Genomic DNA, 26,633 nt, shown 5'->3' with positions numbered 1-26,633 from the left:
AGAAATAACCCTAACCATGTAAATATCCTAAATGCATTTGCCCATGCTTCGCTCTGGACAAAAAAATTCATCATTTTTAGGGAAAATTTTAAGATACCTGTATGTACAGACTGAATAATGCAGACAATTATCAGGTGACACTTAACACACAGACACAGACTGATCATGGTCTACATTGGTGGTATGGATAGAATTTGTTGCTGCTAGCCAGCTGATGGTAATGAGCAGATCTTAAGCTATGAATTTATCATTCACCTTTCATAGTTAAAATACCAAGAGACATTTATTCTTGTCTCCATAAGAAAGACACTTGAAACCCTAGAAACCCAGCAACTCTAAGGTTGAATAATTATTTGCAGTTAAATTAATATTTTATTACATGAATGTATATAATTCAATTTAAAGCAAAGCCATTATGCACAAGAAACAATGTAAAGGAATAATCAATACTAATATAACAATTTTGGAATGATAAAAATTTTGTAAAACAATGTCAGTAATTTTCAGGAAAAAAAGAACTGACAAATTAAACTGAATTAAAAAAAATCATGAAGATGATAAACAAAGCAGTCTTTTATCATTAAACCAGCACAAACATGGTGTAAAAAAAAAAAGAAATATTTACCATTAATAATGTAAGTTTGAGTAAACAATTTTATCTACCACTTAATCTGCCTGACTGACTTCTATCCAAGTTAATGCAAAACACTTCAACATCAATTAACTAAATATACTCCAAATGATGGCTATTCAACAGTTTTGTATCACATTAATTCCTCAAGATAAATAATGTTTTGTCTTAACAACAATATTGATAGACATGTAAAAGAAAAAAAGACAGAATAAATTTCTCTCTCTTGCCCTTGGTCTACACAGTTACATTAAAAAAATGAAAATGAGAAGGGAAGAAAAATCAAGGAAAAAAGCACAAAAATAACACACACCCTGAAACAATTTTAAAATCATTTCAAAGAGACAATCAGTAACATAATTAAAATGAAAAACAAAACACTTGACTAGCTCTATTCCATAAAAGTCACTAATTTATAATATACCAAATGTGAACACTGAAATTATTATAAAAAAAGAAAAACAAAAAGTAACAACAATGTAACCCAAAAATGCAAATTGCAAATTGAACATGTTATTCTAATCAAAGAAGACCAAAGAATTGTAATATATTGAAGTTCTATCAAGGGAAACTACTCATGTCCCTTTTTAACAATATTCAAGTCTGAGTAATTTCCCTTTTACCAAATAAAGGCAGTGTCCTTTACAAACAGAAATTTAATGATCTCTATCTAACATCATAACTGACCTTTTTTTCTATCCTGCATAAATGTCACTGGCAAGAGTTGCCTTGCATTCAAAATTGATAAGTCATTTGATTGACACAAAAACAAAGCAATTAATTTAGTTGACATTTTTATCAGCAAATAATAGAACCATTTAAGCTGAGCATGAAAGTTTATTTTTGAGATAGGCCATCTTCATGTCAGTCCAATCCCATGATAAAAATACAGTCAATCTAAAGTTTATAAGTAAATTTAAAACACCCTATGACCCAAAATTATACAGAGTCAATCATACTTATATAAACAATATTTTGTATTTTTTCCCTCGATTTAACAAAATTTTGTAGAAAATTCACATTCACAAGAGTGAAATATTCCGTCTTTTTCAGCTTTGGTGCTTCAATATGGAAGAAATAACTCTGACAGGAAGTATTTTCTACCTTCTTGTTACCCTAAACATGTTTGGAATGGCACTATGGTATCATGTTGGACAGGCGAAGCTCTTGTCTAAAATATTCTATTGTCTTGTTTACACCATCCATTACTTTTATCTGTAAATAAAAATTATTCTAAATTTAAAACAAAACTATTAAACTAGTCAATACTAAATCATTCATAATGAAACATTATTCAAGCAAATATAGTTTTATACATAGTTAAAATATAGTAAACTTACATTTCACCACTTTTAGAGACTTTTCTTTATATGCAAAGAAGACCAGAAATGCAAGCTATTTCACAACAATACACTTGCCATTTTTATTCACTTTCTCTTTACAATATGCAACAATTGGGTTACTGATTTTTTAATTTTTATTTCTCAAAATATTGTGAAAATTGACATTCCAGCTGATTGGGATAGCCTTTAGTCTAACAATGTTTCCATTAACATTCATGAAACTGTGTAGTATAACAAGAAATGTGTCCATAGGACACGGGTGCCCCCACCGCGCCACTGTTCTGTCAATCTTTTTACTAAGTCAAGGGAAATAACTCTACAAATACTGGATAAATCACAAGCAAAAGCCCAGGTGCAAATCTAAAATATGCTGAGCAACCTGCCCATAAGGTTTAATGTCTATGTCAAATCCTTTTTGAGAAACTTGCGGCACAAGTTGAAAATTGCAAAAATTTTCTAAGTGAAGGGCAATAACTCTAAAAATACTAAATAAATCCAGACGAAAATACCTGGTGCACAACTGCACATGCTGATCAATATTCCTGTAAAGTTACATGACTCTAGGTCAAATACTTTTTGAGTTACATGCGACACAAGTTGAAAATTGCAAAATTTTACTAAGTCAAGGGCAATAACTCTGAAAATACTAAAAATATCCAGACGAAAATACCCAGGTGCACAACTACACATGCTGATCAATATTCCTGTAAAGTTTCATGACTCTAGGTCAAATACTTTTTGAGTTACATGTGACACAAGTTGAAAATTGCAAAATATAACTAAGTCAAGGGCAATAACTCTGAAAATACTAAAAATATCCAAACGAAAATACCCAGGTGCACAACTACACATGCTGATCAACATTCCTGTAAAGTTTCATGACTCTAGGTCAAATACTTTTTGAGTTACGTGCGACACAAAAGTGAACGGACGGATGGAAGGACGGACGGACGTCCGGCCGAAATGGAATAAGGGGCCATTTCTTTTGATATTTTCTATTGTTTAATAGAGGGCCAATGGCCCCTTACTCTATTGTTACGGAATGAACACTATTGTTCTCTTTTGTTCTGTTTACAGTTAGATGGCCCCCTATCCTTATTCAGTAGTGCGGACGGACAGACGGACGGACAAGGGTAAATCTAAATGCCCGCCACTAACGTGGGGGCACAAAAACAGAAATAGGAATGCTGTTCAGATGTTTGTTGTTTATCAAGGACGACACTTTGTAATTATATCATAGGGCATCAGAACTCCATGCCATGCTATCATATACCGCAGGGCACTCAAATTTCCCATCTATTTTCTAAACTACACTATCAATGTCATTTGAACACTTCTTTAGTTATAAATAATGTACAATAACTAAACTTACCTTAGGCTCCCAGTTAAGATATTGTTTAGCTCTTTGAATGTCTGGTTTACGTCTACTGGGATCGTCTGTTACTGACTGTTTATGAATAATAACACTTTTGCCACCTAGAAAACATAAATAAAAATATATATAACATCTTTTATTGTATGGTAAACAATTGCTGTACAGCTCTAATTAAATTCATCATCATTATTATTATTGTATTAAAATGATGTATTTAACAGGCCTTTTTACCTTATGAAGTTACTCTTGTAAAGAAATGTATGCTTTAAGCAAAGTATATTTCTTGCCAAATAGAGAACCCAAAACTTTCCCTACAAACAAATACTAATATTTTGACATTGCTTTTTGAGATTTAACATTTAATAAAATCAAAGTACATGTATTAGGTAGACTTAACAAGAGCTGTCCAATGAGCAGCACACCCCATTTTTCCCAGTGCTGGATAATATTATAAAAGCAAGGTAGAAAAGGGGTATAAATCTGCAAAACTTTTTGGAGAATTACCTACTGTTGACAGCATTTCAAGTATGTTATGGATTTTTATTCTTTGAGAAGCTAGGAAAATATAAAAATTATGCCAAAAATGTATCTGCCTTTTAAAAATGTATGCCAATTTTAATACAGAACAAGTATTCCAAGATTAAAGCGAACAGTTTTGATAGCTTTTGAGAAATTAAACTTATCAAAACCATTAACTAGGGCAAAAAAATCTGATACATGTACAACTGTAAAAATATAATTTTAGGATTATTTGTTTTTGGCATCTACCTTTGATAATAAAAAATTATAGCAAGTCTGAGGTAAGTAGCTTTGATAGTTTCCTTTACCTACAACCTATCATAGGTTCCAGTGACCCTGACCTTTGAAATTTTGGTGTGACAGATAGAAATTATAGGTAAAACTTATCAAGGTTCATCTACATTTTCAATGTTATAGCATTGTTAATATTAAATTGTATGGCCATAAAAAACAACTTAAACAAAAACCTTAACAGAAAGGTTAACCAATGTTGACACTAATGCTCCTGCCAAGCTGGTCATGACTATAGTTTCCCTTTTACATGCACTAAGTTTCTATAACTTCAAAAAATCTCAGTAATGGCAATAACTTTTCCTGATGTCACTGGTCTGTTAACTCACCTACTCTTTCTTTAATGGCTGTAGCAAACTGGTTAATTGTGTATTCATCAGGGTTACCAATATTGACAGGCTGATCATAGTCACTGTTCATCAATGCTTCAAGGCCGTCTACAAGATCACTTACATATTGAAATGATCGTGTCTGCTCTCCTTTACCATATATCTATAGGGGGAAAACAATACAAAGAATTGACAAGAATATCAGTTACAGAGATAGGTTCTAAATTTACTTTGACAAGGGTAACATATGGTCTGAGGAAGTAAGTAATTTAACGAGGCTTACATTCCATTTCCCAATCTTCCGTGTGTGCCTCAGCTGATGTACACAACATAATTACAATATATATATATAGTTAACATATGCATGTACACAACATATATACACGTCATAATGGCATATTAAAATAAATCAGTTGAATTGATATAATGAGTATGTCAGTTGCTCCCGTTGAATTATTTCAGATATAAGACGGCCACTGAAAAGAAGAACCACCTCCTTTGCTAAAATTGGAAGCTTCCTGAGAGGAAGAAACTTAAAGCCCCTAGTATAACTAGAGTCCCTAGTGTAACTAGAAGTGAAGGAATTTGATCAGTAAGTAACCATTATCATCCATGTATGGAAGCCTCCTAAAGACCATTAATTTTGATCTCAATAAAGTAATATAAAGCATGTAAACAATCATATATCTGGGGTATTGCTAGAAGTATATATACTTACAGTGATAGGTTGATCCTGTAAAGCCTGCAGTATAAAGTTAGATACCACACGACCATCGTTCATGTGCATACGTGGACCAAATGTGTTAAATATTCTAGCCACTCTGATCTCTACTTGCTCCTATATGTATATAGAATGAAAAACATTAATCAAGTCTTTTAAAACAAAAAGAAAATCACTGTACATTTACATTATCTTTTGTTGGGGTTAATAACATAACATTGTTTTAATTTTTTCTTTAACTCGTCTAGAAATACTATGAGCACAAACAGTGATTTTTTAAATGAAAGTCACAAATGTCTTATACAATATTTTAGACAAAACCTGTCATAGTGTCACGACTTTCTTACATCAGTATAAAACCATCCTAGCCTGAACTTCAATATATTCTTACAAGCCTCTCTTTGCAACTTAATTCTAATTACAAGTATAGTAATTCTCTATTTTAATATCTAAATGCTGTAACATTGGACAGTTATAAATTTACAGCAGGTCATTCTCACAACACAAATTTAGCAGCAGGTCAGGGTAAAGTCTAACAGTACAATCAGATATTTTATCAATATAAAATCTTACCTGTTTCTTGTAAGCATACATAAGACTCTCGGCAGCTCTTTTACCTTCATCATAACATGACCGTGGCCCTATAGGGTTCACATGACCCCAATAATCTTCATTCTGAGGATGAACTTCCGGGTCTAAAATAAATAATCTGTCAAAATGTATTGGTGATTTATCATACAAGTATCTTCAATAAACACATTGAGATCATTTCAGGTAAACTATTGAAAAACCTCAGCAGTTATCCTAAATTCCACCCACACTGTCAGTCAAATTATTTGTTTGGTTTTACCCCTATATGTAACATACTTTTGGTCACATTTAGACTGTTAGTCCACCTATCAGGCTTGCAGGATAACTAACCAGTAATTATCAACTTCTCCTCAAGTGGTCAACTACTAGTCCTACATTATTTCTGAATCATTAGTGCCAGACAAATGACATGTTCGAGATCAATTGTCATGGAAAACTTTTTGCCTCACCAGAGAACTAATCAATAGAAGTAAATAAGTAATTTACACATTAAAGGCACTTACATTCCACGTAATTAACCTAAAGCGGTCAAAATATGTATAAATAGCCCATACTTCATTAGTCACGCAGTAGAAATAAATGTGAAAAATACTGCAAAATCAGTCATTATTCATAGATAACATGTAAATTATTACTTGAATCTTGAAACTTTTAACTTTTCTTAAAATCTTATGGCATTTTTTAAAGTTCGATTTTCTTGAAATATTTTCACTCTTTTGGAGGCATGCAGCTTTAATACAAAGCAAGGAAAATTCATTATAGAAATACAGCAGGTTAAGAGAATTATTGTTACATGTAAAAGCCAACAAGAAAATTAAGACATTACCTCCATACACCTCTGATGTGGAGGATATAAGAATCCTGGCCCTACATCTCTTTGCTAAACCTACAATAATAATACAGATTATATAATCATCATGTCTCATATTTACATTTACTCTAGGAAAATACTTACCTCAGATCATCATTTATTTTTCTTTAATAACAGGTCATGACAGAAAAACAAAACGATAATAAATTATTTAATTACACTTTGATTATAATTAAAGCGAATAACATAAATTAACAGATTGTTTAAACTCAACCACTATCATCCATTTAAATATATTATATTTACTAGAACTCCGCGAGTCGGATGTGTCGCCTTGTGAACAATGTAGTTTAGGGGAAATGGCCAGGACAAAAATGAAATATGAAAAATAACAAAGGGCAATAGCTAAAAAAATAATAAGTGCAGAGCAGCAGTTTCTGTACACTGCACTTCTTATCAATAAGATCTATCATTCTATGATGTTTCAAGTCCATAGCTTTCATACTTGAGGAGAAATGACCAGGACAAGAATAAAGTAAGAAAATCAACAAAGGGCAATAACTCAAAAATAAGAAATGCAGAGTATCAGTTCTTATGCACTGCACTTCTTTTTAATGAGATCTATCATCCTATGAAGTTTCAAGTCCATAACTTTTATACTTTCGGAAAAATGGCCTGGACAAAAATTAAGTATGAAAATTAACAAAGGGCCATAACTAAAAAATTAAGAAATGCAGAGTACCGATTCTTGTGCACTGCACTTCTTAATAATGAGATCTATCATCCTATGAAGTTTCAAGTCCATAGCTTTTATACTTAAGGAGAAATGGCCAGGACAAAATTAAAGTATGAAAATAAACAAAGGGCAATAACTCAAACAAGAGCTGTCGGTAGGACAGCAACGCTCGACTATTCTTAGTGCTTGATAGTAAAAAAAATGCTTGATAGAGTTACCTCCTCCTGTTTACAGGTTGGGGTCATGATGGTGAACAAGTGTGCAAAGTTTCAAAGCCATATGTCAATGGACTTAGAAAATATTTGAACTATTACAAAACCTTTAACGTAAATTCTAAGTCGAAAAAGGGGCATAATTCTGTCAAAATGCTTGATAGAGTTACCTCCTCCTGTTTACAGGTTGGGGTCATGATGGTGAACAAGTGTGCAAAGTTTCAAAGCCATATGTCAATGGACTTTGAAAATATTTGAACTATTACAAAAACTTTAACGTAAATTCTAAGTCGAAAAAGGGGCATAATTCTGTCAAAATGCTTGATAGAGTTACCTCCTCCTGTTTACAGGTTGGGGTCATGATGTTGAACAAGTGTGCAAAGTTTCAAAGCCATATGTCAATGGACTTTGAAAATATTTGAACTATTACAAAAACTTTAACGTCAATTCTAAGTCGAAAAAGGGGCATAATTCTGTCAAAATGCTTGATAGAGTTACCTCCTCCTGTCTACAGGTTGGGGTCATGATGGTGAACAAGTGTGCAAAGTTTCAAAGCCATATGTCTATGGACTTTGAAAATATTTGAACTATTACAAAAACTTTAACATAAGTGGTTACGCCGACGCCGACGCTCTGGTGACTGCAATAGCTCTACTTATTCTTATCGAATAGTCGAGCTAAAAATAAGAAATGCAGAGTACCAGTTCTTGTGCACTGCACTTCTTCTTAATGAGACCTATCATCCTATGAAGTTTCAAGTCCATGGCTTTTATACATTAGGAGAAATGGCCTGGACAAAATAAAGTATGAAAATTAACAAAGGGCAATAACTCAAAAATTAGGAAGTGCAGAATACTGGTTCTTGTGCACTGCATTTCTTCTTAATGAGATCTATCATCCTATGAAGTTTCAAGTCCATAGCTTTTTTAGTTGAAGAGAAATGGCCCGGACAAAATTAAAGTATGAAAATTAACAAAGGGCAATAACTTAAAAAATAATAACTGCAGAGTACCGGTCCTTGTGCACTGCACTTCGGGTTATTGAAAGAAGCATGCATACCAGGTTTGAAGTCAATCAGACTTATAGTGACTGAGTTATGCTCCAGACAAGCTTTATGGGACGCCGACAACGACGCCGACACAGACGCCGCCGCCGACAAAAGTAACCCCTATATGTCACCTTTTCAAGGCGACACAATAAAACTATGCATATATTGTGAAAAACGTAATTTTTCATTTATCAATTTTTCTTCTGGTTGGCTTGTTTTTAGTCACAGCATCACTGTAAAATCATACTGAAAACTTTCAAGTGATAACTGATGGAGTAAGATAATGTAAGACCATCGTTGCCAGCAAGTGCCAGAAAAAACAACAACATTAAGTTTCTTCAAAAATTAACAGCAGCAGTGTATATAAAACTAGACAAATGTCATGATTACCCATTAAAAAGCAATTTTAAAATGATATTTTTAAAAAATGTTGAACTTGTTTTTCTATTTGGGGAGTTAAAAGTAATAAACCCACTTTTTAATAGTTCCTATGGTTTTTTATTTCACAGGGTTATAATGTGTTGGGGGGGTGAGGGATGCAGATGATAGATCTGGTCAATTAAAAAAATAATAAAAAATTTAATGTTTTCCTTCCACACTTGCTTACAAAGCCTGTATAAAATTGCTGAAAAACAAATATTTTAAACTTAAAAACTTTAAAAACGGGGATGCACCAAAAATTAGGGAAAAAAATATCAATTCTGAGTGCATTGTGGTAGAATAATGCATGGTTTGAGTTCATATAAGTAGGATTATAAAGCATTTGAATTGAAATCCTTGCATTATTTTACTATAATGCACAAAGAATTAATATCTATTTCCATTCTCACATGTCAAGAAAAAAAATATAGATGGACTTTATGTTTGATGGTTAAATTTGTTTTCCCCTCAGTGTTTCCAATAGAAACATTCTTTAAAGGCTGTTCCAGTCAGTTGATAAAAAAAACTGTTGTTAAGCCTACCGTTTGCAGAAATGTTTTGAAAAATGAATTTTGAAATGTTGATGAAATTTTTCTGTGTTTATTTTATTTCACTTTATATTTTTCAAGCAAAATACAGAGTATTTATAGTGAAACAAATGTGAAATTTAACTGGCTTGCAACATTAAAATAGCATTCTTATTTAAACTTTTTTTTTTTTTGCACATGCTGTTTATATTGTGATGTCAAGCAAACAACAATTTACAAAATGTACATGTAAAAGTACAGCGTTAATGACTGCATTAAAGATATATGTGTTGGATTTATTTTCTTAGTTGGACCATGTTCTATCATTTACAATAGTTTTAAGAACAAAAGTTGTTTTTTTATATTTATCAGATTTTTCAAACAAAATGGCGAGTGCATTGTTGTGAAATATATCACACTTCCTGCCTTCTTTGTTTATAAAAGAGAAATCTTGGATAGTGTTAGAATGTATTTTTTAACTCATCTGACATAACCCCAATGATATATAACAGGAAATAGTCATTCAAAGTTGATTTTGTCCTAGCTGGTAAATATTAAGTTAACATTGCAGTTCAAATATGTATAAGTACTTCAATATTTATAACAAACCAACCTGACAATTTGTTTACAATGTACTTAGAAGTGTAACAATATGAGTACTCCAAATTTTCTTTTTACAAACATATTTTTACAACTGACTCATCTTTTATAAGACTAAAAGTAAATGAATATGAGAACTTTTTTAATTTTAATTCAATCTTTATTTAATCTGCACTCTTGATGTGATTTCAAAACAAACAAGATATCAAGCTTTTGAAATTCTTTCAAATAAGAATGGTTACAAATTATGTTTATTTGACATATGAAATAAAACATGTAAGGTCAGTATAAATATCAAGGTGTTAAAACAAGCGCTAGAACAAAATGTGTGACCAGTCACAGTGCGTGATAAGGTGTAAGGCCTAGTCTTTGAAAAATTCTTGGACATAAAAGGGGTATAACTATGTCAAAAGCCATGGCATACTTCAAAGGTCTGACTCAATGTGATAGTGAGGTGACATCATACTATAATTATGTTTATTTTCAAGTAATAGTAATTTACTCCTGCATACAAGTAAAGTGATAGTAGGAAAACACAGACATTTCAAACTTATATGAAATACCTCATTTGAGTTCAGTAGAACAAATGGGTTAGTTAAACTATGGTAAGAAACTCGTGTAAATAAATACCCTTGCTCCGGAGTGTGTAGAATAGAAAGCTTATTGTCTTTTTCTTATAGTAAGGATAGAAAATTCCTGGAAGCAGAGTGAAACTTTTATGCCTTATTTTGACAGATTTCATATAGATAATGATTTAAACATTACCTTCAATAAATAGGGGATTTACAATATCTGCATGTATAAGTTCAAAGTTTTCATGTCCAAGCCAATGTTCAACGTTCTTTTTCCTGCCGGTGAAGAAGTTGTCCACAACATATACCTCATGACCTTGCATCATCAACTTATCCACAAGGTGGGAACCAACAAAACCTGCACCTCCTGTAATCTGTAAAGTGAAAAAACATAATTTTTCATTTTTTGCATAGGTTGAATTAAACCCTATTGGATAATTTGCATAGTGTAAATTCAACCCTTTGCATATATCGAACCCTTTGCATAAATAAAGTTTAACTCTAATTTGCATTATAAGGTTAAGGGTAACTTTTTGCATTTATAAGGTAAGTTATTTTTTACATTGGTTAAATTAAACTATCTGCATAAGATAAGCTTGACTATCTGCAAAGAGTGAGTTAAACTCTTTGTAAAGGGTGACTAACTATTTACACAGGTTAGATTAAATATATAATATAATGTTATGCTTAACTCTTTCTATTATGTATATTTAAATCTTGGCATAATGCAGGTTTTACTCTTGACATAAGGTAAGTTTAACTCTCAGCATCAGATAGGTCTGACTCTTTGCATGAGATAAATTCAACTCTTTGCATAAGGTAATTTTTACTCTTAGCATTAGATAAGTTTAACCTCTATGAATGCTAGAAGCTTTGAATGACATTCCTTTGCCACCTGTAAATAGTTAGACAAGCCAGTTTGAACAGACATTTCCCTGGTAACTTCTTACAGCTCAATGTAATATAATATCTGAACAATGAATAGATATATATTAGTACAAGCCAGCTATAAATATGTACTTGTGTTATGGTTATAGTAATAGTTTTATACTGCTTTCACAAAATCAGTAAACCATGAATATACACATCACTTTAACAGTCAATGAAATCTGTATTCACTGAAATTCACATTTTACAGAAGCTTAATAATCTATATCTTATAAATATTTTTAAATTCCACTTATAATTGAAATAAAACTGGCAAACAAAATTGCATAACCTACTTGTCCAGGACAAATAATAATCTGTTTTCTAATCAGTCAATGTTCCAACATCAAGTCATGCAATTAAAACACATTGTGACATCAGCTTTAAATGAAGAGACTTACCAAAATCCTTTTCCTATCCTTGTAATTCAACATCGGAACTCTAGGGTAGATTTTATGTCTGAAAAAGTGATGATACAACAACATGAATAGATATTATATATGTATATACAGCCAAACCTGTGAACATAGGTCATCCATGGGAGATACAGAACATGGTTTTAATTAAGAGGTTACCTTGCTATTTTCAATCAATGAAGGTTTGTCGGAAAGTGGCCCTGATTTACAGGGTGATCTTTATTCAGATGGAGATGGTCTTTAACGCAGGTTTGACTGTATATATATTTCTTTACTTTCTAATAATACGATATCAAAGCAATCATTGAAAACCACAATCACACAAAATATGCTCAAAATACATGTAGCTCAGTCTCATGATGGTGAACATTTAAATTTTAAAAATTCAATTCATGAAAACTTTAATTCCACACACACATTCTTATTTCTTTTATCTGACCTTTGACCTCTGCATGTGACCTTAACCTTTGCCACAATGATCTGAGATTTACACATGGCACTGCAGCTCACTACAGTGAATATTTTGCCAAGTTTCTTTTATAATCTGTTCATGAATTTAGAAGTTATGCTCCAGAAAAGCATTTTCCTATGGGCATGACCAGAGACCCGGTTCATACATGAACATATTTCTCATAGTGGTGAACATTTGAATCCAGTAAAACTATAACTCTCCATGCAAGTAAAAGCTCCAGACTGAATGCCACCCACATGCTTGCCTTACTTGGATGATCCCATAATACAGCTTGTTTTTTTATTTATTTATTTTTTTTTTCAAAAAGTATAAAAGTGTAGTTTGACAGACAGATGTACAGTTAGTTCAATAAATGGGCAGTCATATTTCAAATCAACTTCAAGACATTCTGATAGTCAAAAGTTCATACTTATTGAGGTTATAAGGTATAAGGTTATGTCTAGTCCATGACATTATTTTAGAATTGATTTATGTTCACTTGAAATAAACTAAAAATAACAATTATAAAGTAAATACAAATTTTGACAAGCAATTAAAGTATGTCAGGATCATCACTTGTGCAATATTTTTCAAATTGTGTTTGTAGGATGTGATTAAACTATGTGGTAACATTACTTTAATAAATTGTTAGCTATAAAATAGCTGCTAGGTTCTGTAATGTGGTCACACATAATAACTTAACAGATGTTTTAGTGGTAGTAAATATCATATAAAATCACTGCTTTTGTAACATTGCATTACTGATATGAATATGATGTGACAGAATAATTATAAAGATGAGAAAACAATTTTTAACAGCCCTTGAAGCACTAGGAGCTTTAGTGTGTTTTCTTGCATATCAGACAGGATTATACCAGTGCTAGAAATAATCTTGCTCTTGGGTAGCAGAGCCTTGTTACCACCTTAACCTTTTCCCTTATATAAGCGTGTTTTGACGGCTTTTTGCCCCCCCCCCCCTTTTTTGAGGCCTCAAACAGTGAAAAAATGTCCTATTTAGACCCCAAACACTGTTTTTCGTTTGAGAAATGTTGTTAAAAAAGTGACCATTTTTTCGGCGCCGTCCCCCATCCAAATAATACATCAGGGGGTTGCCAGAAGGGAGATGTGCCCCCTTCTGTTTGGGGGGTTTGAAGGGGGGCGGAGTCCCCCTCATCGCCAAGAAAATTTTGGACTTGTGAGAGGCTTAAAATGTCCCCAGGTTGATCATAAGGTAACGTGTAACCAACGCTGAAAAGCCTTTCACTCTATCTCAATCCCTTGAGAAGTTGCAGCACTTTGAAATAAAATTTGATGGAAAAAATCGAGGCAAAAAAGTGATTTTTGGCAATTTTGAGATGTCCCCTCGTTGCCATGGTAACAGGAAATTTAAGACTGAGCATGTCGTTACAAAGGCAATGGTCCAGTCAACATTTGTGCCAAGTTTGATTAGTATTGAAGCATTTTTCATAGTTTCATAGCAGTTTGAACTTGTAAGAGGAGGCTTTTCAGTGAAAATGGCCATTTTTCACAATAATTTATGCTCATGGGGGAAAGGGTTAAACAGTTATCCTCAAGCTAGATATTCTGGTCAGTACCTGCAGCAGGTGTAAGATCCTTATAGTCTAGGCTACCAGTATATTGTATGTGCAGCTTAAACATATGACAGCCTTACAGACAAAAGTAAACTTTAGACTTCTTAATTTAAGCATTTTATATTTTGAAATTCCTACAACAGCCAGTAACAAATTCATAAAAGGAGCAATGTTCATATCATAAATTCAGCAGGGTAGACCTCCTACTTTATTTTTAAACTAAAGGTTTTGTTGTAACGTATCGGTAAATCAATTTGTACAATTATAGGATGTTCATATAAATATCAAAATATTTCCAAAAATAAAATATTAAAATATGATTAAATGAAAAGCTTTCATTCATAAATGTTAAATGCATAATTTTTGTTTTATGGTGAAATTATCTCAAGGATATCTGGAGGGCGTGCCCTGTAATTTATGAAATATAAAAAAATTTAAATACAATAAAAAGATTGCCTGCCTTCATGGATGGTGTAACATACATTATCACTATTTCAGATCATTTTACTTCAAAATGCAGTTTTCACATTTCACCGGGCACTAACAATAAATATTTTTATATCAATATAGTCCTAGATTTTATTGACCTTGGGATTCTTGTTTCAATACACATTATTAGCCCATTTTATGAGGTTTGGGGTGTAACAAATAATACAAACTGTCAAATATTGCAAAAGTCATCTATGCACAAGCTAGTTTATGATTAAATTGCATAAACCTATGACAGAAAGTGAAAATAACAAACAAATGTCACTAGCTTCATAAGTATTTATTATAATTAATAATAAAATTGTTGTAAACAGTTAGGTAAGTTAGTCTACCTGTACACATTGGATTTTTTTCTCTGTTAATTGCTGTATAATCATCATTTTTTGCTTGATTACTCATTATTTCAATTTAATTGATCTCTTTCAATATGACATTTGTGTATATATGTTGTGTAAATGCAACATGTTTATATACTGTAATTATGTTGTGTACATCAGCTGAGGTCCACATGGAAGATCGGGAAACCAAATTTGTAAGCCCTGTTAATTAAAGACATTTAACTTACTTACTAGCAAAGAGACTGAGACCTGATGCTTTTATGATGCCTACTCAAATTAAAATGCTTTCTAAAAACTACTAGAATGTTACAAATGCAATAATAATGATAAATAATTAAATATATCCTCCTAGAAGACAAATTAATTCTAAGACCTGAGGGTCTAAACTTTACCAGATAATCAGCTATATTTTTGCTTTAACCTTGGTATAGAAATAGGTTAAACTTCATGAATATTTGATGAATATTTGCCTTTTATCGACACTCACCTTTTGTTTGAAGTCTGATAATTATTGCAAACTCTAAAAAACAATATTCAAAGTTTTATATATAAATTCTTTTATTGTGTAACCTACCCTTTCTCCAGCTGTTTGACTTTAAGTTTGAGATTTTCTATTTCATGATATAGATCAGCAGTGTTCTGAAGTTTTCCAGCCATGGCCTGATCATATAACATAGACTGACGCTTATTTCTGTAACATATAAAGTGCATTAGATCAATAACTTTATAAACATTGTTTGTTTATGGAGAACAATGTTGAGAAATGGGGAAGTTTTATTCAAGTAGTTAACATGAATGCCTCCTGTTGATGTATGATAAAATCTTCATGTAGACAAAATTAAAAATGTGTTTCAGCATAGTGTATATTTAACACCAAATCATAGGACTGAAGGCAAAAGTTTTCTCTATTGTTTTTGGTGGAACTAGCTATCAGTGGTAAAGGTCATCATCATAGAAAGCTATCACAAGTTATTGGTCAGACAAGCTTTTAGTGGTCAAAGCCACATTGAGTGACTTTGACTTTTAAACTACTGACCTCAAAATCAAATGTTCCTACCAAATGACATAAACCACAGCTTATTCCTTCTAAAGTTATAAATCAGACAAGGAAGGGGTGACCTTAGTGCCTACAGACCAACCCCATCATAGTATATTCCACCTTTCAAAGTGGAGGCATAATTAAATATTGGTGGTCTCCCTTTGTATTTTTTAATATTCTGCATAAACATAATTATGTCCTATTAAATATAAGTGATAGTATACAATATAATCCTGCCACTAAAACAATTCACTGGTGTAATAAAATATACTGACAATCTCTAAAATTCAGAACTTAACTATAGCTGTTATGGCAAAGATAATTTTATACTTACAAGGCAATGTCATCACTCAAGGACATCTTAGCATAACCGACTGAAAAAAAAGATATACAAAATTATAAATTTGGTAATGTCACAAATCAATTAATGAGCATTTATTACAACACTTTGGATAGTACATGATGTCTTAATGCTATGGCTTAATAGTCCAGTTACATTGCTGTCTTCTAGAAAAGCATTAATGTCATCAAATTATATCTCTATCTAGTCAAGCAAGCATCAACTTATTTATTTTCCTAAGTTCAAGATTCCTTTAAAATAAGCATTCATTTGCTATGTAAGTGTTTAAAACTGAGAATAATCAAAAGAATGCTTAATCCATTCCTGATTTATGGGCCTTTACTTGATGTAAAGAAGATTAAATAACTTGCCTTTTCAAAGGACATTATTAGTCCATCATCATAAGTTAGTAATTCTACTTGAAAAATGTTACTTTAAAGAAATTAGGAATATTAATGTGAATTTAGATACAGAAAAGCTTAACAAGTTAGTTGTTCTACAAAGTTTTAACATTGTGAATAATTTAAATAAGCTAGTTAGTACAGTTTGAACCCCATTTATAAAACAATTACTAAAAGGAGTACTGCACTAATATTCTGCATGATTATAGATATAAAGGCAAGGGCATATCTATATGCCTTCCTAAGTAGTATGTGGGTGCAGATAGAAAAAGCAGATTCATTGTAAAATAATGTTTAAGTTACAATCATTGAGTTAAAGCTATGTGTTCTATAAAAGCAATTGACTGATATGAAGTATAGACAAGTAAATTAATAAATGTTGAAGCACAGATGTTTGGTGTATGTCAATGATATGACTCCTAAACCTGTAATCCTCCTCTATAACAAAGTTTGTTGGATATCTTTTGGTTTTATGCTGGTTGTAACATGTTTTAGGTCATATATCAGTGGTTGCTTCACCTATCCAGCTTTCTTGGATAACCAACTAATTACCAGTAACTGACTACTACTTCTCAATCAGCAGTGATAATCATTATGACCATCAGGCTCAAATATCCAAGTTCAATTATCACAGGAATATTACACTTCATGTAAGATCTAACAAGAAAACCCCATGCTCTGCAGACCTACAACTTACTTAAAGTATAATGTTACTAAAACAGCTATGATGGTGACATGACTTGGGATGATGTGTCCATTCTCTTTACACTTAAATAGTACAAGTAAATATACTTTAACAGAATTTTACCTTTTCTGCTAAGTGCCTGTGAGGAATATTTAACAATTATATTCAAAGTATATACTGTACAAGAAATGTGGTTCTCTGAATCTATCAAATTTTAAGATTAATGTCCCAGTCACAGGATTTTGCTGCAATAATGATTTCTAGCCATCATAAAATATATCAATATACCTTAAAGTGCCATTAACATGTTTAATTGTAAATGACAGCTGTGTTTTATAAACAGCGTTGCATAAACATACACCAAACACCTTGTGTATCAAAACCTATATCTAAATTAATGAATTATCAATTTAATATGTGTGACTATACTCAAGTGTCAAGAATACTTACAGTTTGGGATTGTAAATGATGAAACTAAACAAAATTTAACAATTAAATACACTTACAATGACGATAATTAACTAAAAAATAATGTTAGAATAGCATATGCTAAAAGCACAAATAAATTATACCCTGAAATCAACAAATATGGGTTTTTCCTCATCTTATCACAAACAAACTTTTACAAATGGTTACATCGTTATGTTCACATCAAGGCCCTGCAGTCTTATTATCAATATATTTACCAAGTTGTATTAAAAGTTTTGTTCCCTGGGATATGATGGGGGAAAAAAATCTTATTTTTATGAGTTCCAGTCAGTATCTCTATTACCTTATGTATAAGTAATATTTGCACATATATTTACAATTTCAAATTGTTTACAGTACCAGTAATATTATTGTCACATTAATTATGGTCAGTTCATGCATCTGGGTGCACTTAACCTGAGCAGAACAATTCTGATTCTTTAATTTTATTTTCTGGTAAACAATCTTTTAAGTTTATAGACTGACAGATGTGCTTAAATGTTTTGAATAATTTTTAGTTTTATTTAATTCTGAAGCAGAATTAACAATTGTTCAATATAAAAAACTCCATGCAGACTTCTGGCCCTTGACAATTCTATTGAATTAAGTCTATCCTTAATCATTTCATTCAATTTTTATATATAATCTCAGCTGCAAGAAAAATATATATTTTTTATTTATTGATATTTTTTCCCTTTTAATCTACATTTATCTTAGTCTGGTAAAACTATCTTATAAATAAAGACAAGTCTGATAAACTTTATCTGTAAACTATCAAGATAACATTTAAAACAGAGATAAGTCTTTATTAAGCAAACATTAAATATTGATTTTAACATGACATATGTTTGTCTTGTAGGATTTTTACCCTTTGAATATTGTTAAGGCAACAAATTATTTGCCACAAATATAAGGTATTATGTATATAAGACCAGTCAGCACACCTGTAACACAGTGTACACTGTTTACTAATGCACACAAGTCAATTGAAGCAACAGCCAAATCTGACCCATGCGGAGATAATGGCAGGAATGAGACAAGTTTTTACCTAAATTCAGGTCTGATCCTGCAGTCAGGGAAATTTGTCTGTTTTTGGTGCCAAAATTACACCAGGAATATATTATCCAAATATCAGAGCTTGAACTTTAAACAGAAACTTTTACAGTCTGACTGTCCATGCAAGGTAGGGCCTCTACCTGAGGGGTTTGTATTTTCAGAAATGTCCCAAAAGTTAAGTTCCCGCCATTCATGAATGAAGGATGAAGGACCTAGCTTAGGTAACAATTGACTAAGTGCATCACAACTTCTTAGTTATAACTTTTTGACAGTGAAAACCTATTTAAAAAGACAATCATAGAACAATTCCAAACTAAAATCATAAACAACATATCCATTTAAATATAGAATTTAATAGCTGTGCCTAATCCACAATTTATATATCATACACATAAGTTCACAATGATGCAACAAGAACTTTGTATCCGACTATAAATAAATACCTTATAGATCATCGATACAATCCAGAGACAGAATAAAACAACAACTTACGGATTAGAATAGTCAGTATAATCATAACTAGTAATATTTTCTTATAACTGACTTTGCTTGTATAATTTTCCATAAAAATCTTGAGTGCTTTTTTTTTAGTAACAGTATGTTTTAAAAAACGTTATTTAACTCATGGGAGCTTAAACAAGTTAATTTTCACCACATGTTACAAGGATTGATTATTGGACAGTCTATGCTCCTTTGTATAATGTTAGAAAATTGATCAGTCTTACAAATGCTTAACATTTATATTAATACAAATCACATTTAAAGCAGCAAGCCTCCAGATTTACCTTAATTTTCATGAAAATTATGAAAATTTATATAAAAGTATAATATTGTAAAGAAACCAAAAGAAAGCAAGTTGTACGGCACTTAGAACTCATAAATATACATGCATGTCAAAAAAACTTTCACACCATTTTACAAAAGATTTCAAGGGAGCAGTAAAATATTTTGATAACCATGCATGACCCTGTTCACTCTTCAAACCTCACCATGAAAGGGAAAATGTGCATGTCAGGTCAATTATACATCAAATATAGAAATGAATATCAGTCAAGAAAAGTGTAACAGTTGCTCCTAAATAAAATGTAAAAATCTATTTTGAGCCAAAAAGACCTTGACTTTGACCTCAACCACCACCCAGTGACAGATGTCCATCGAGGAATCCTTAAGTTAAAACATACATTTTCTCAGATATCAGTAAGTCAATGCAGACTGGGCACAAGGAATGGTAAGTAAAAATTGACAGAAGGGCTGAGAAGCACAAATCAGTCACAGTCGCTCAATTCTTTCCAGTATGCTTTTCAAGTAGCATTAAAATATGAATGTAAAATTGAACATTGTCTAAAAATCTTTTTGTAGAGACTTGTTTAAGCATCTGAAAACTTTATTTATATTTTAACTCTCAACTGATGAACCAACAGATTATGCAATTCTTATATTCTATATACATGTATATACAAGTTGCATTAAAGTTGAGTCAGTAGTAGTATTGGTATGATTATAAAGGAGGTAATGATTATAGAAAGTCTCTTTTCTGAATAAAGCATTAACTGGTCATTATTTCTATTAAACTGACTCAATGACACATAACATTTATATTCCTGCGTTCATTCTGACTGCCCTAGAAAAATTTTGTTGTTATCTTCGCACACTGAGGTAAGCTTCCCTTAGTGCAAACTGCAGTAATTTTAATTATTAAATTTTTTTATGTCATAACAAAACATTAACAATATTCTTAACTACTCACCTTACTATAAACCTAATAGCACTAGAGTAAACTCCCAAAATTAAATGTTTTATTACAATTGTAGCTTAAACTATTTAACAAAGTCATGTTAATTTGCATATTATATATATGTATAACGCTACAATAAATAACCAATCAAGCTCAGCTATTCCTGTACTTTAATTTAATTGGATAACTTAAACTATTTATTAGATTAAGATGATGATAATAGTTACAGCATTCATCACTCCAACATCCGGCTACTGACAGTTTCCAATCAGTAACAATTTGTCAAAATAAACATGAATGTCGTAACAGAAGTGAAACTCTTCACTGCTACCAATGCTTGAATATTTATATTTAGAATATCTCAAATAATGGTTATTAGATTAGAAAATATTACATGGTAAAATTTATAATAAGTAAATATTGTGTCCTTGATATTTGCAAACTTAATGCACTTGCAAAGGTCACACTATAATACTCACTATAATTATACACTTCATCAGTTTGCAACCCATTCATTTATTTACTGCCTCATTCAATATAGATAAATTTTCATAATTTTAAAAGGAAAATGGAGTAAACATCAATTTGCAAGTAAAAATAAATTCTTCAAATATTACATATCTAATTATATTTCTCTTTCTGGGTGACTTTTAATCGTAAAAAATTTAACATAAATAAACAACGCCCAAATAATTACTTCCTGATACAACGCTACAGAAGCTGAATATTTCAAGCCAATTTCATTAACATTACCATCTTAAAACTTTTTTTAGATAAAAAGGTTTGATTTTATTGGTACAAAATGCATACGCCCATAGAAGAGTCTGTAAATTACCCAATGGCTGCTCTGTGCTCGCTATAACAAGATTTTATCATTTACATATTTTCAAGATTTATTAATGGGTGTGTTTGCTTTAAATATCTAAATATCTCAAAGATTTTTTTCTATATTTGTTCAACTGTGATGATATCTGTTTGCTCAAGTGCAATGCAAAAATTGGCTTTATCCTATTAAGTCAGTTAATTGGCAATAACTTGAATTATACTGAGTTATTGTAAAGAGGTGATTGCTTTACACAGGGCCTCTCTGAAGAGGTAGCAATGTATATGTAAAACTTGTATTTCTCTTTAAAATTATATCATGTATTGCATGAATAAAAATATCATATTTATATTAAGCTTTAGTTTATTTTGTAGGTTAATTAATATTAAAAAATATGAAAACAAACAGTTGTATTTCCAAAAGTTACATGTTCTTTTTGGACCACTGTTTCTTGTTACTTTGTGTTACTATGATAATATTGTAAATAATAATCAAAACATAAAATAACAAAATACTCATTGTGTATTACAAATGTGTCAACTTCCTTGCAAATCATAGACAACAAATCTCTTTTTTTATAATCAAAATATTTCTTTTTTTCCAAATTTTATAGGTAATATTTATGCGATTTTCATTATACATATTTTTTGGTATTGTTTATATAAAATTATATATCTTATAAATATTTTATAATTATACTAATTACAAAAAAATATTTTGGCTGCAACTTTCAATAAGTGCATATATAAAATTTTGCATTTTTTCTATAATGTTATATCAATAGAATTTTAACAATAATTCAAAATATTTACAGTTGACTCCGCTTATAACGAACTCAATGGGACATTTAAATATCCTTCATTATATCCGAAGTTCGCTAAAAGTAAAATAGCAACAACTTGCTGACTTGTTTTGGTGAATAAATTTGCCGTGAAAAAGGCATACCTGTCACTGGTTACCGGTATAATCAGTATTTTACGGCAGCGATAATTTAATGCAGGGCATTTTATTAAACAATATATTATGTACATGGTACATATATTAAGACATGTAGTACTTGTCTATAAAGTGCTTACCATTTATATTCTTTTACTATTTGTTTATTATTGTTTGGTTAATATTGCAAACAAAAAATCAGTTATTGGTAATTAATCTGGTATTTAAAGCAGTTTATCAATTGTGGGTGCGAAACACAAACAAGTAGGAAATTATGTTGTGAGTACATTTCATCAAAATCTTACCTGTGCAATCACTTGATTGAATAATTATTGGACAGTGGTATTCATGTTCCGATCTTAATCGAGAGCATCCAGATATTCAATTTATAAGTTTGTTTTAACCGAGGAAATTTACATTTTTTTGCCTTTTGGAACTTGAAAAAATGGTTTAAAGCCAAAAATTCTTTTTAAGCGGGTAAGTATTAAACAATGTTATTTAATATAAAATAAAGAAAGTATTGGCTGGGGATGTCAGATTTAGTTTGCTATTAACGATAATTTGTTATAGCAAGTTCGTTATAAGTGAAGTCGACTGTATTTTGTTCTATAAAATTTCTAACAATGGAGGTCACAAGTTCCCTTGAAATAAAAGAATCATATCACTTCAAAATTTAAAAAAAAAAATCTTGAAATTAAACATCAAACGATGAGATTTTGAACAGAATTATTATTGTGCACAACTTTTATATTTAGGCAATAGTTTTACTGTTGTTTTTGCTCAATTAGACATGAGACGATAAATATCAATTAAACTGTAAATATTGCAGTGTAATTAAGCTACCTGAGCTTTTATGTGTGCTAACTTGCATATTATATTTAATTTATTATGCACCAGTCATTTTAAACCAAGTCCCCTATATACATGTATCCAGATGAGAGTTGCAGACGGCAGTGTTTTAAACTTCCAGCATAAAGCAGTTGTATCCCTATCACCAGGACAGTGCACAGGATAGCAGGAAATGTGACCGTAATTTTGCCTTCCATTTGTACCCACACTGGACAATGTAGTGACTTCGTTTTGACTAAAAATAGTGTGGGATATTTCAAACTGTTAGTGTGGGGGATTTTAATGGGTATTTACCATTCTATAGTTCCAGCTTAATTTACAGTTCCAGCTTGATTTTTACATATAACAGACTTATGACAGAAGTCTAATAATTCTAGTCAAAGTCCACTGTATCATCACCTTCATGAGGTACTCTGAACTGGTGAATAATGTTTGTTTGTACAAAAATAGCTGAAGATTTACAGCTATTGTAAACCTGAGTTGAACCCAGGATCTCCTAAAAAACACTAACCATATCACTAAATTATTAACCCCAATAGCATGCCTGTTTAAAGTGGCGGCATATATCTATCATCACTACACTTCTTCTCACTCTATTTTAAAAGGAAAGCTTATAATAGTTCAACTTCAACCTTAAATACAGTCAGATTGATCCCTGTCAATGAGTGAATACAATCTTCAGATCTACTTATTTCTTCCATGTAGATCTAATGATGACCGTATATGGTTTGCCTCCTTTATAATTTGGATTTCCTGAGAAAGCTATCAGTCTCTGTATTTTTAGCCATGCAATCAAATGGGTATTTCCAGATAGGCATAAGAAGAAGTATCAAAATACCATTATCCGTGAAAGTTAAACAAAAATGTTTGAAGTAATTTTTAACAAATTAACTTTAAATAATAGAGTTAATTTTAAGTGGGCAAGATTGTTTTGACCTATCCGCTATATGGACAATGTCTTTTGTTCTCAAAATCGTAAATTACCTATTCAGTATTGGTTTACAAGGGTTAAAATTAGAAACCGCATCGCTTTCAAAATAATGAAAACTTTCTGCGGGACAATGAATGAATGATCGTTTGTTTGAAAGTCCACATGAAGGTGACTGCCTGTGGGTGAATGTTAGATCCAAATGTGTAGTGTAATTTTAGATTGTAATTTTACATGCCAAGATAAAGTCTGACTCTGAGGTATTTTTGTTCTTGGCCAGAAAGGCAGAATCAAGGGAGATTGTTCTGACCCAGGAAAAAAATATCTCGGAATCTAGCTTCGGCATGTCAAATATATTTCAACTACTCATTATTCCATATGATAAACTTTATCACTTTCTGCGCTTAGTGGCAAATAATTTGTAGTTGATAAGTAAATTCAACACAGATTTTAAGTACAAGTTAATCACTAAATCAAGGCCGTCGTCGACGGTCCGGCCGGTCCGGCCTCGGCCGGACCAATATTTTGGCCAAAAATGAGTAAAAAAAACAACAAAAAACAAAAACACACATCGCTGATAATCAATTTGACACTTGACTGGCCTCTTATGCAATGCGCGTTAATATACAAACATGACGTGAAGAAACAACTGGGCACTGTTAATTGACCAGGTATATGTAGGGGTCCTACTAAGTCAAGTGTGAAGTTATCTTAATTGGCATTAATTAACATCGACGTGGCTTCGGACAGTTCACAGTATATATATATATTATATGTTTATTTAAAATATAACATCACAATCCTTAAAAATTTACTTCTGTTCACATACAAGTATCTAAAATATGAATAGCTTAAGATAGCAAACTATCATTATGTGTGACACAATTCCATCGGAACCAAATCAACCAATATCATTTTCGTTTCCAAAACGTACATTATTTCATCAATGTTATATATATTATGAAATAACAAAAAAAAAAACAGTGCATGAGATTTGCAATATGCATTATGAATATCTTAAAATAGTATGTCTGAATTCTCCGAGAACTTGATAACATTTTATTGATTGTATACGGCAACCGTGTACTGGCCTATAAGTACTTTGAAGCAATCGATCTTGCCATGGCCAGTGTTAAATAGAGATTTGACCAACCGGGATATCCCGTACTTCAGAACGTGGAGGATTTACGTATATAGTACACTAGAGAACTTGGTTTTGTTTGAAATGCCTATGGTAACGACATTAACCGAGATATCTTAGAGGTGCAGCTTTAGCTGCTACGTTCACATTTTGACAAATCAGAAAATAGTACTGTTACTCTACCTGACGTTTTGAAATTTGTGTCAGTTCAGTCAGTGCTAGAACGAGCACTGTTCTTTGAGGTCGTTGTGTTGTTTACGATTTTGTTAGAAATGCCTGCTACTAATGCTACAAGTGAAAGGACATTCTTGGCGCTCAGAAGAAGAAAGACATACCTGAGATCGACAATGTCTCAAGTACGTTTGAACAATCTTAATGGTGTTACATATTCATAAGTACAGGCGGCCAGTTTCATTTAACTAACGTGTTTTTACCGATGAGTTCATTGCCACCAGAGAACGACGGCGATGTGTACATAAAATGAGACTCTGTGTTGTGTTGTGTAAAAAATACAAGTTACTGCTAAACAAAAAGTGGTTATTAGTGACTCGTAATGTACTATTCTTCCATCATGTCATGGATTGTTATTTAAGCCTATTCCATTGTGTGATTTATGTTAAACAATAACCCACGTACTGTACGTAATGTCTCTTGTATTTGTTTTTTTTATAATTATCAGATAAAAATGCATCTAAAGAATTATAACATCAGTTATTGTTTATTTTTCATTTGCCAAATATCAAATACATGTATTCATCTTTTATGTACACCTGTCCGTCCGTTATGCGAACCTTAAATTTCACCCTTAAAACTTACGGCGCACTTAAAAATGTAAAAAATCGTTGACATATATTACTATAACATGTACTAGCGGCAGGCTGTAAACTGTGCCAAATATACGGGAAAACGCCCCTGAGAGCATCCTAGAATAATTTTTTTTCCGGGGGAGCATGCCCCCGTACCCCCTAGATTCTGGCTCAAACCAACCAAATTGGCCGCACCAATCACAAAATCGTGACGACGGGCCTGTAAATCAAAGTGAAACTATGTCAGGTGTAAATTCTATCTTTGTTGTTTTGACAAGACAGTAGTAGTCCGTGTAATGCAGTCAATAAAAGAAATTACCCATAAGAAAACTTACTTATAAGCAACGCGATGATACTGATACCCATTATGTATTTTGGTGATAAGATTTTCTTCCGCAAGAACCCGTTTTGACGCATCACACAATTGATTAATTCAGTACAAAAAATACTGCATTTCTCCTCTTTACTAGTCCTTATGATAGGTGGA

The 26,633-nt window shown here is 31.7% G+C and overlaps 1 protein-coding gene across 1 annotated transcript; it reads right to left on the bottom strand.

Moving 5' to 3' along the window:
* Nucleotides 1–1,166: 1,166 nt before the first annotated feature.
* LOC132731901 (UDP-glucuronic acid decarboxylase 1-like) lies at nt 1,167–26,633 on the bottom strand. Its single transcript, XM_060718199.1, is given in 14 exon segments — nt 1,167–1,846; nt 3,347–3,450; nt 4,489–4,651; nt 5,207–5,326; nt 5,783–5,904; nt 6,627–6,694; nt 9,086–9,158; nt 10,237–10,248; nt 10,920–11,100; nt 12,055–12,112; nt 15,514–15,630; nt 16,313–16,352; nt 17,855–17,878; nt 26,482–26,633. Coding segments are annotated over 14 exon segments (1,242 nt in total). The 5' UTR covers nt 26,564–26,633; the 3' UTR covers nt 1,167–1,768.

The sequence above is a fragment of the Ruditapes philippinarum genome, unplaced genomic scaffold, assembly GCF_026571515.1.
Source record: "Ruditapes philippinarum isolate M1 unplaced genomic scaffold, ASM2657151v2 ctg481_1_1_1_1, whole genome shotgun sequence".
Classification (NCBI taxonomy): domain Eukaryota; kingdom Metazoa; phylum Mollusca; class Bivalvia; order Venerida; family Veneridae; genus Ruditapes; species Ruditapes philippinarum.
This window is presented reverse-complemented; position numbering and strand designations above follow the sequence as displayed.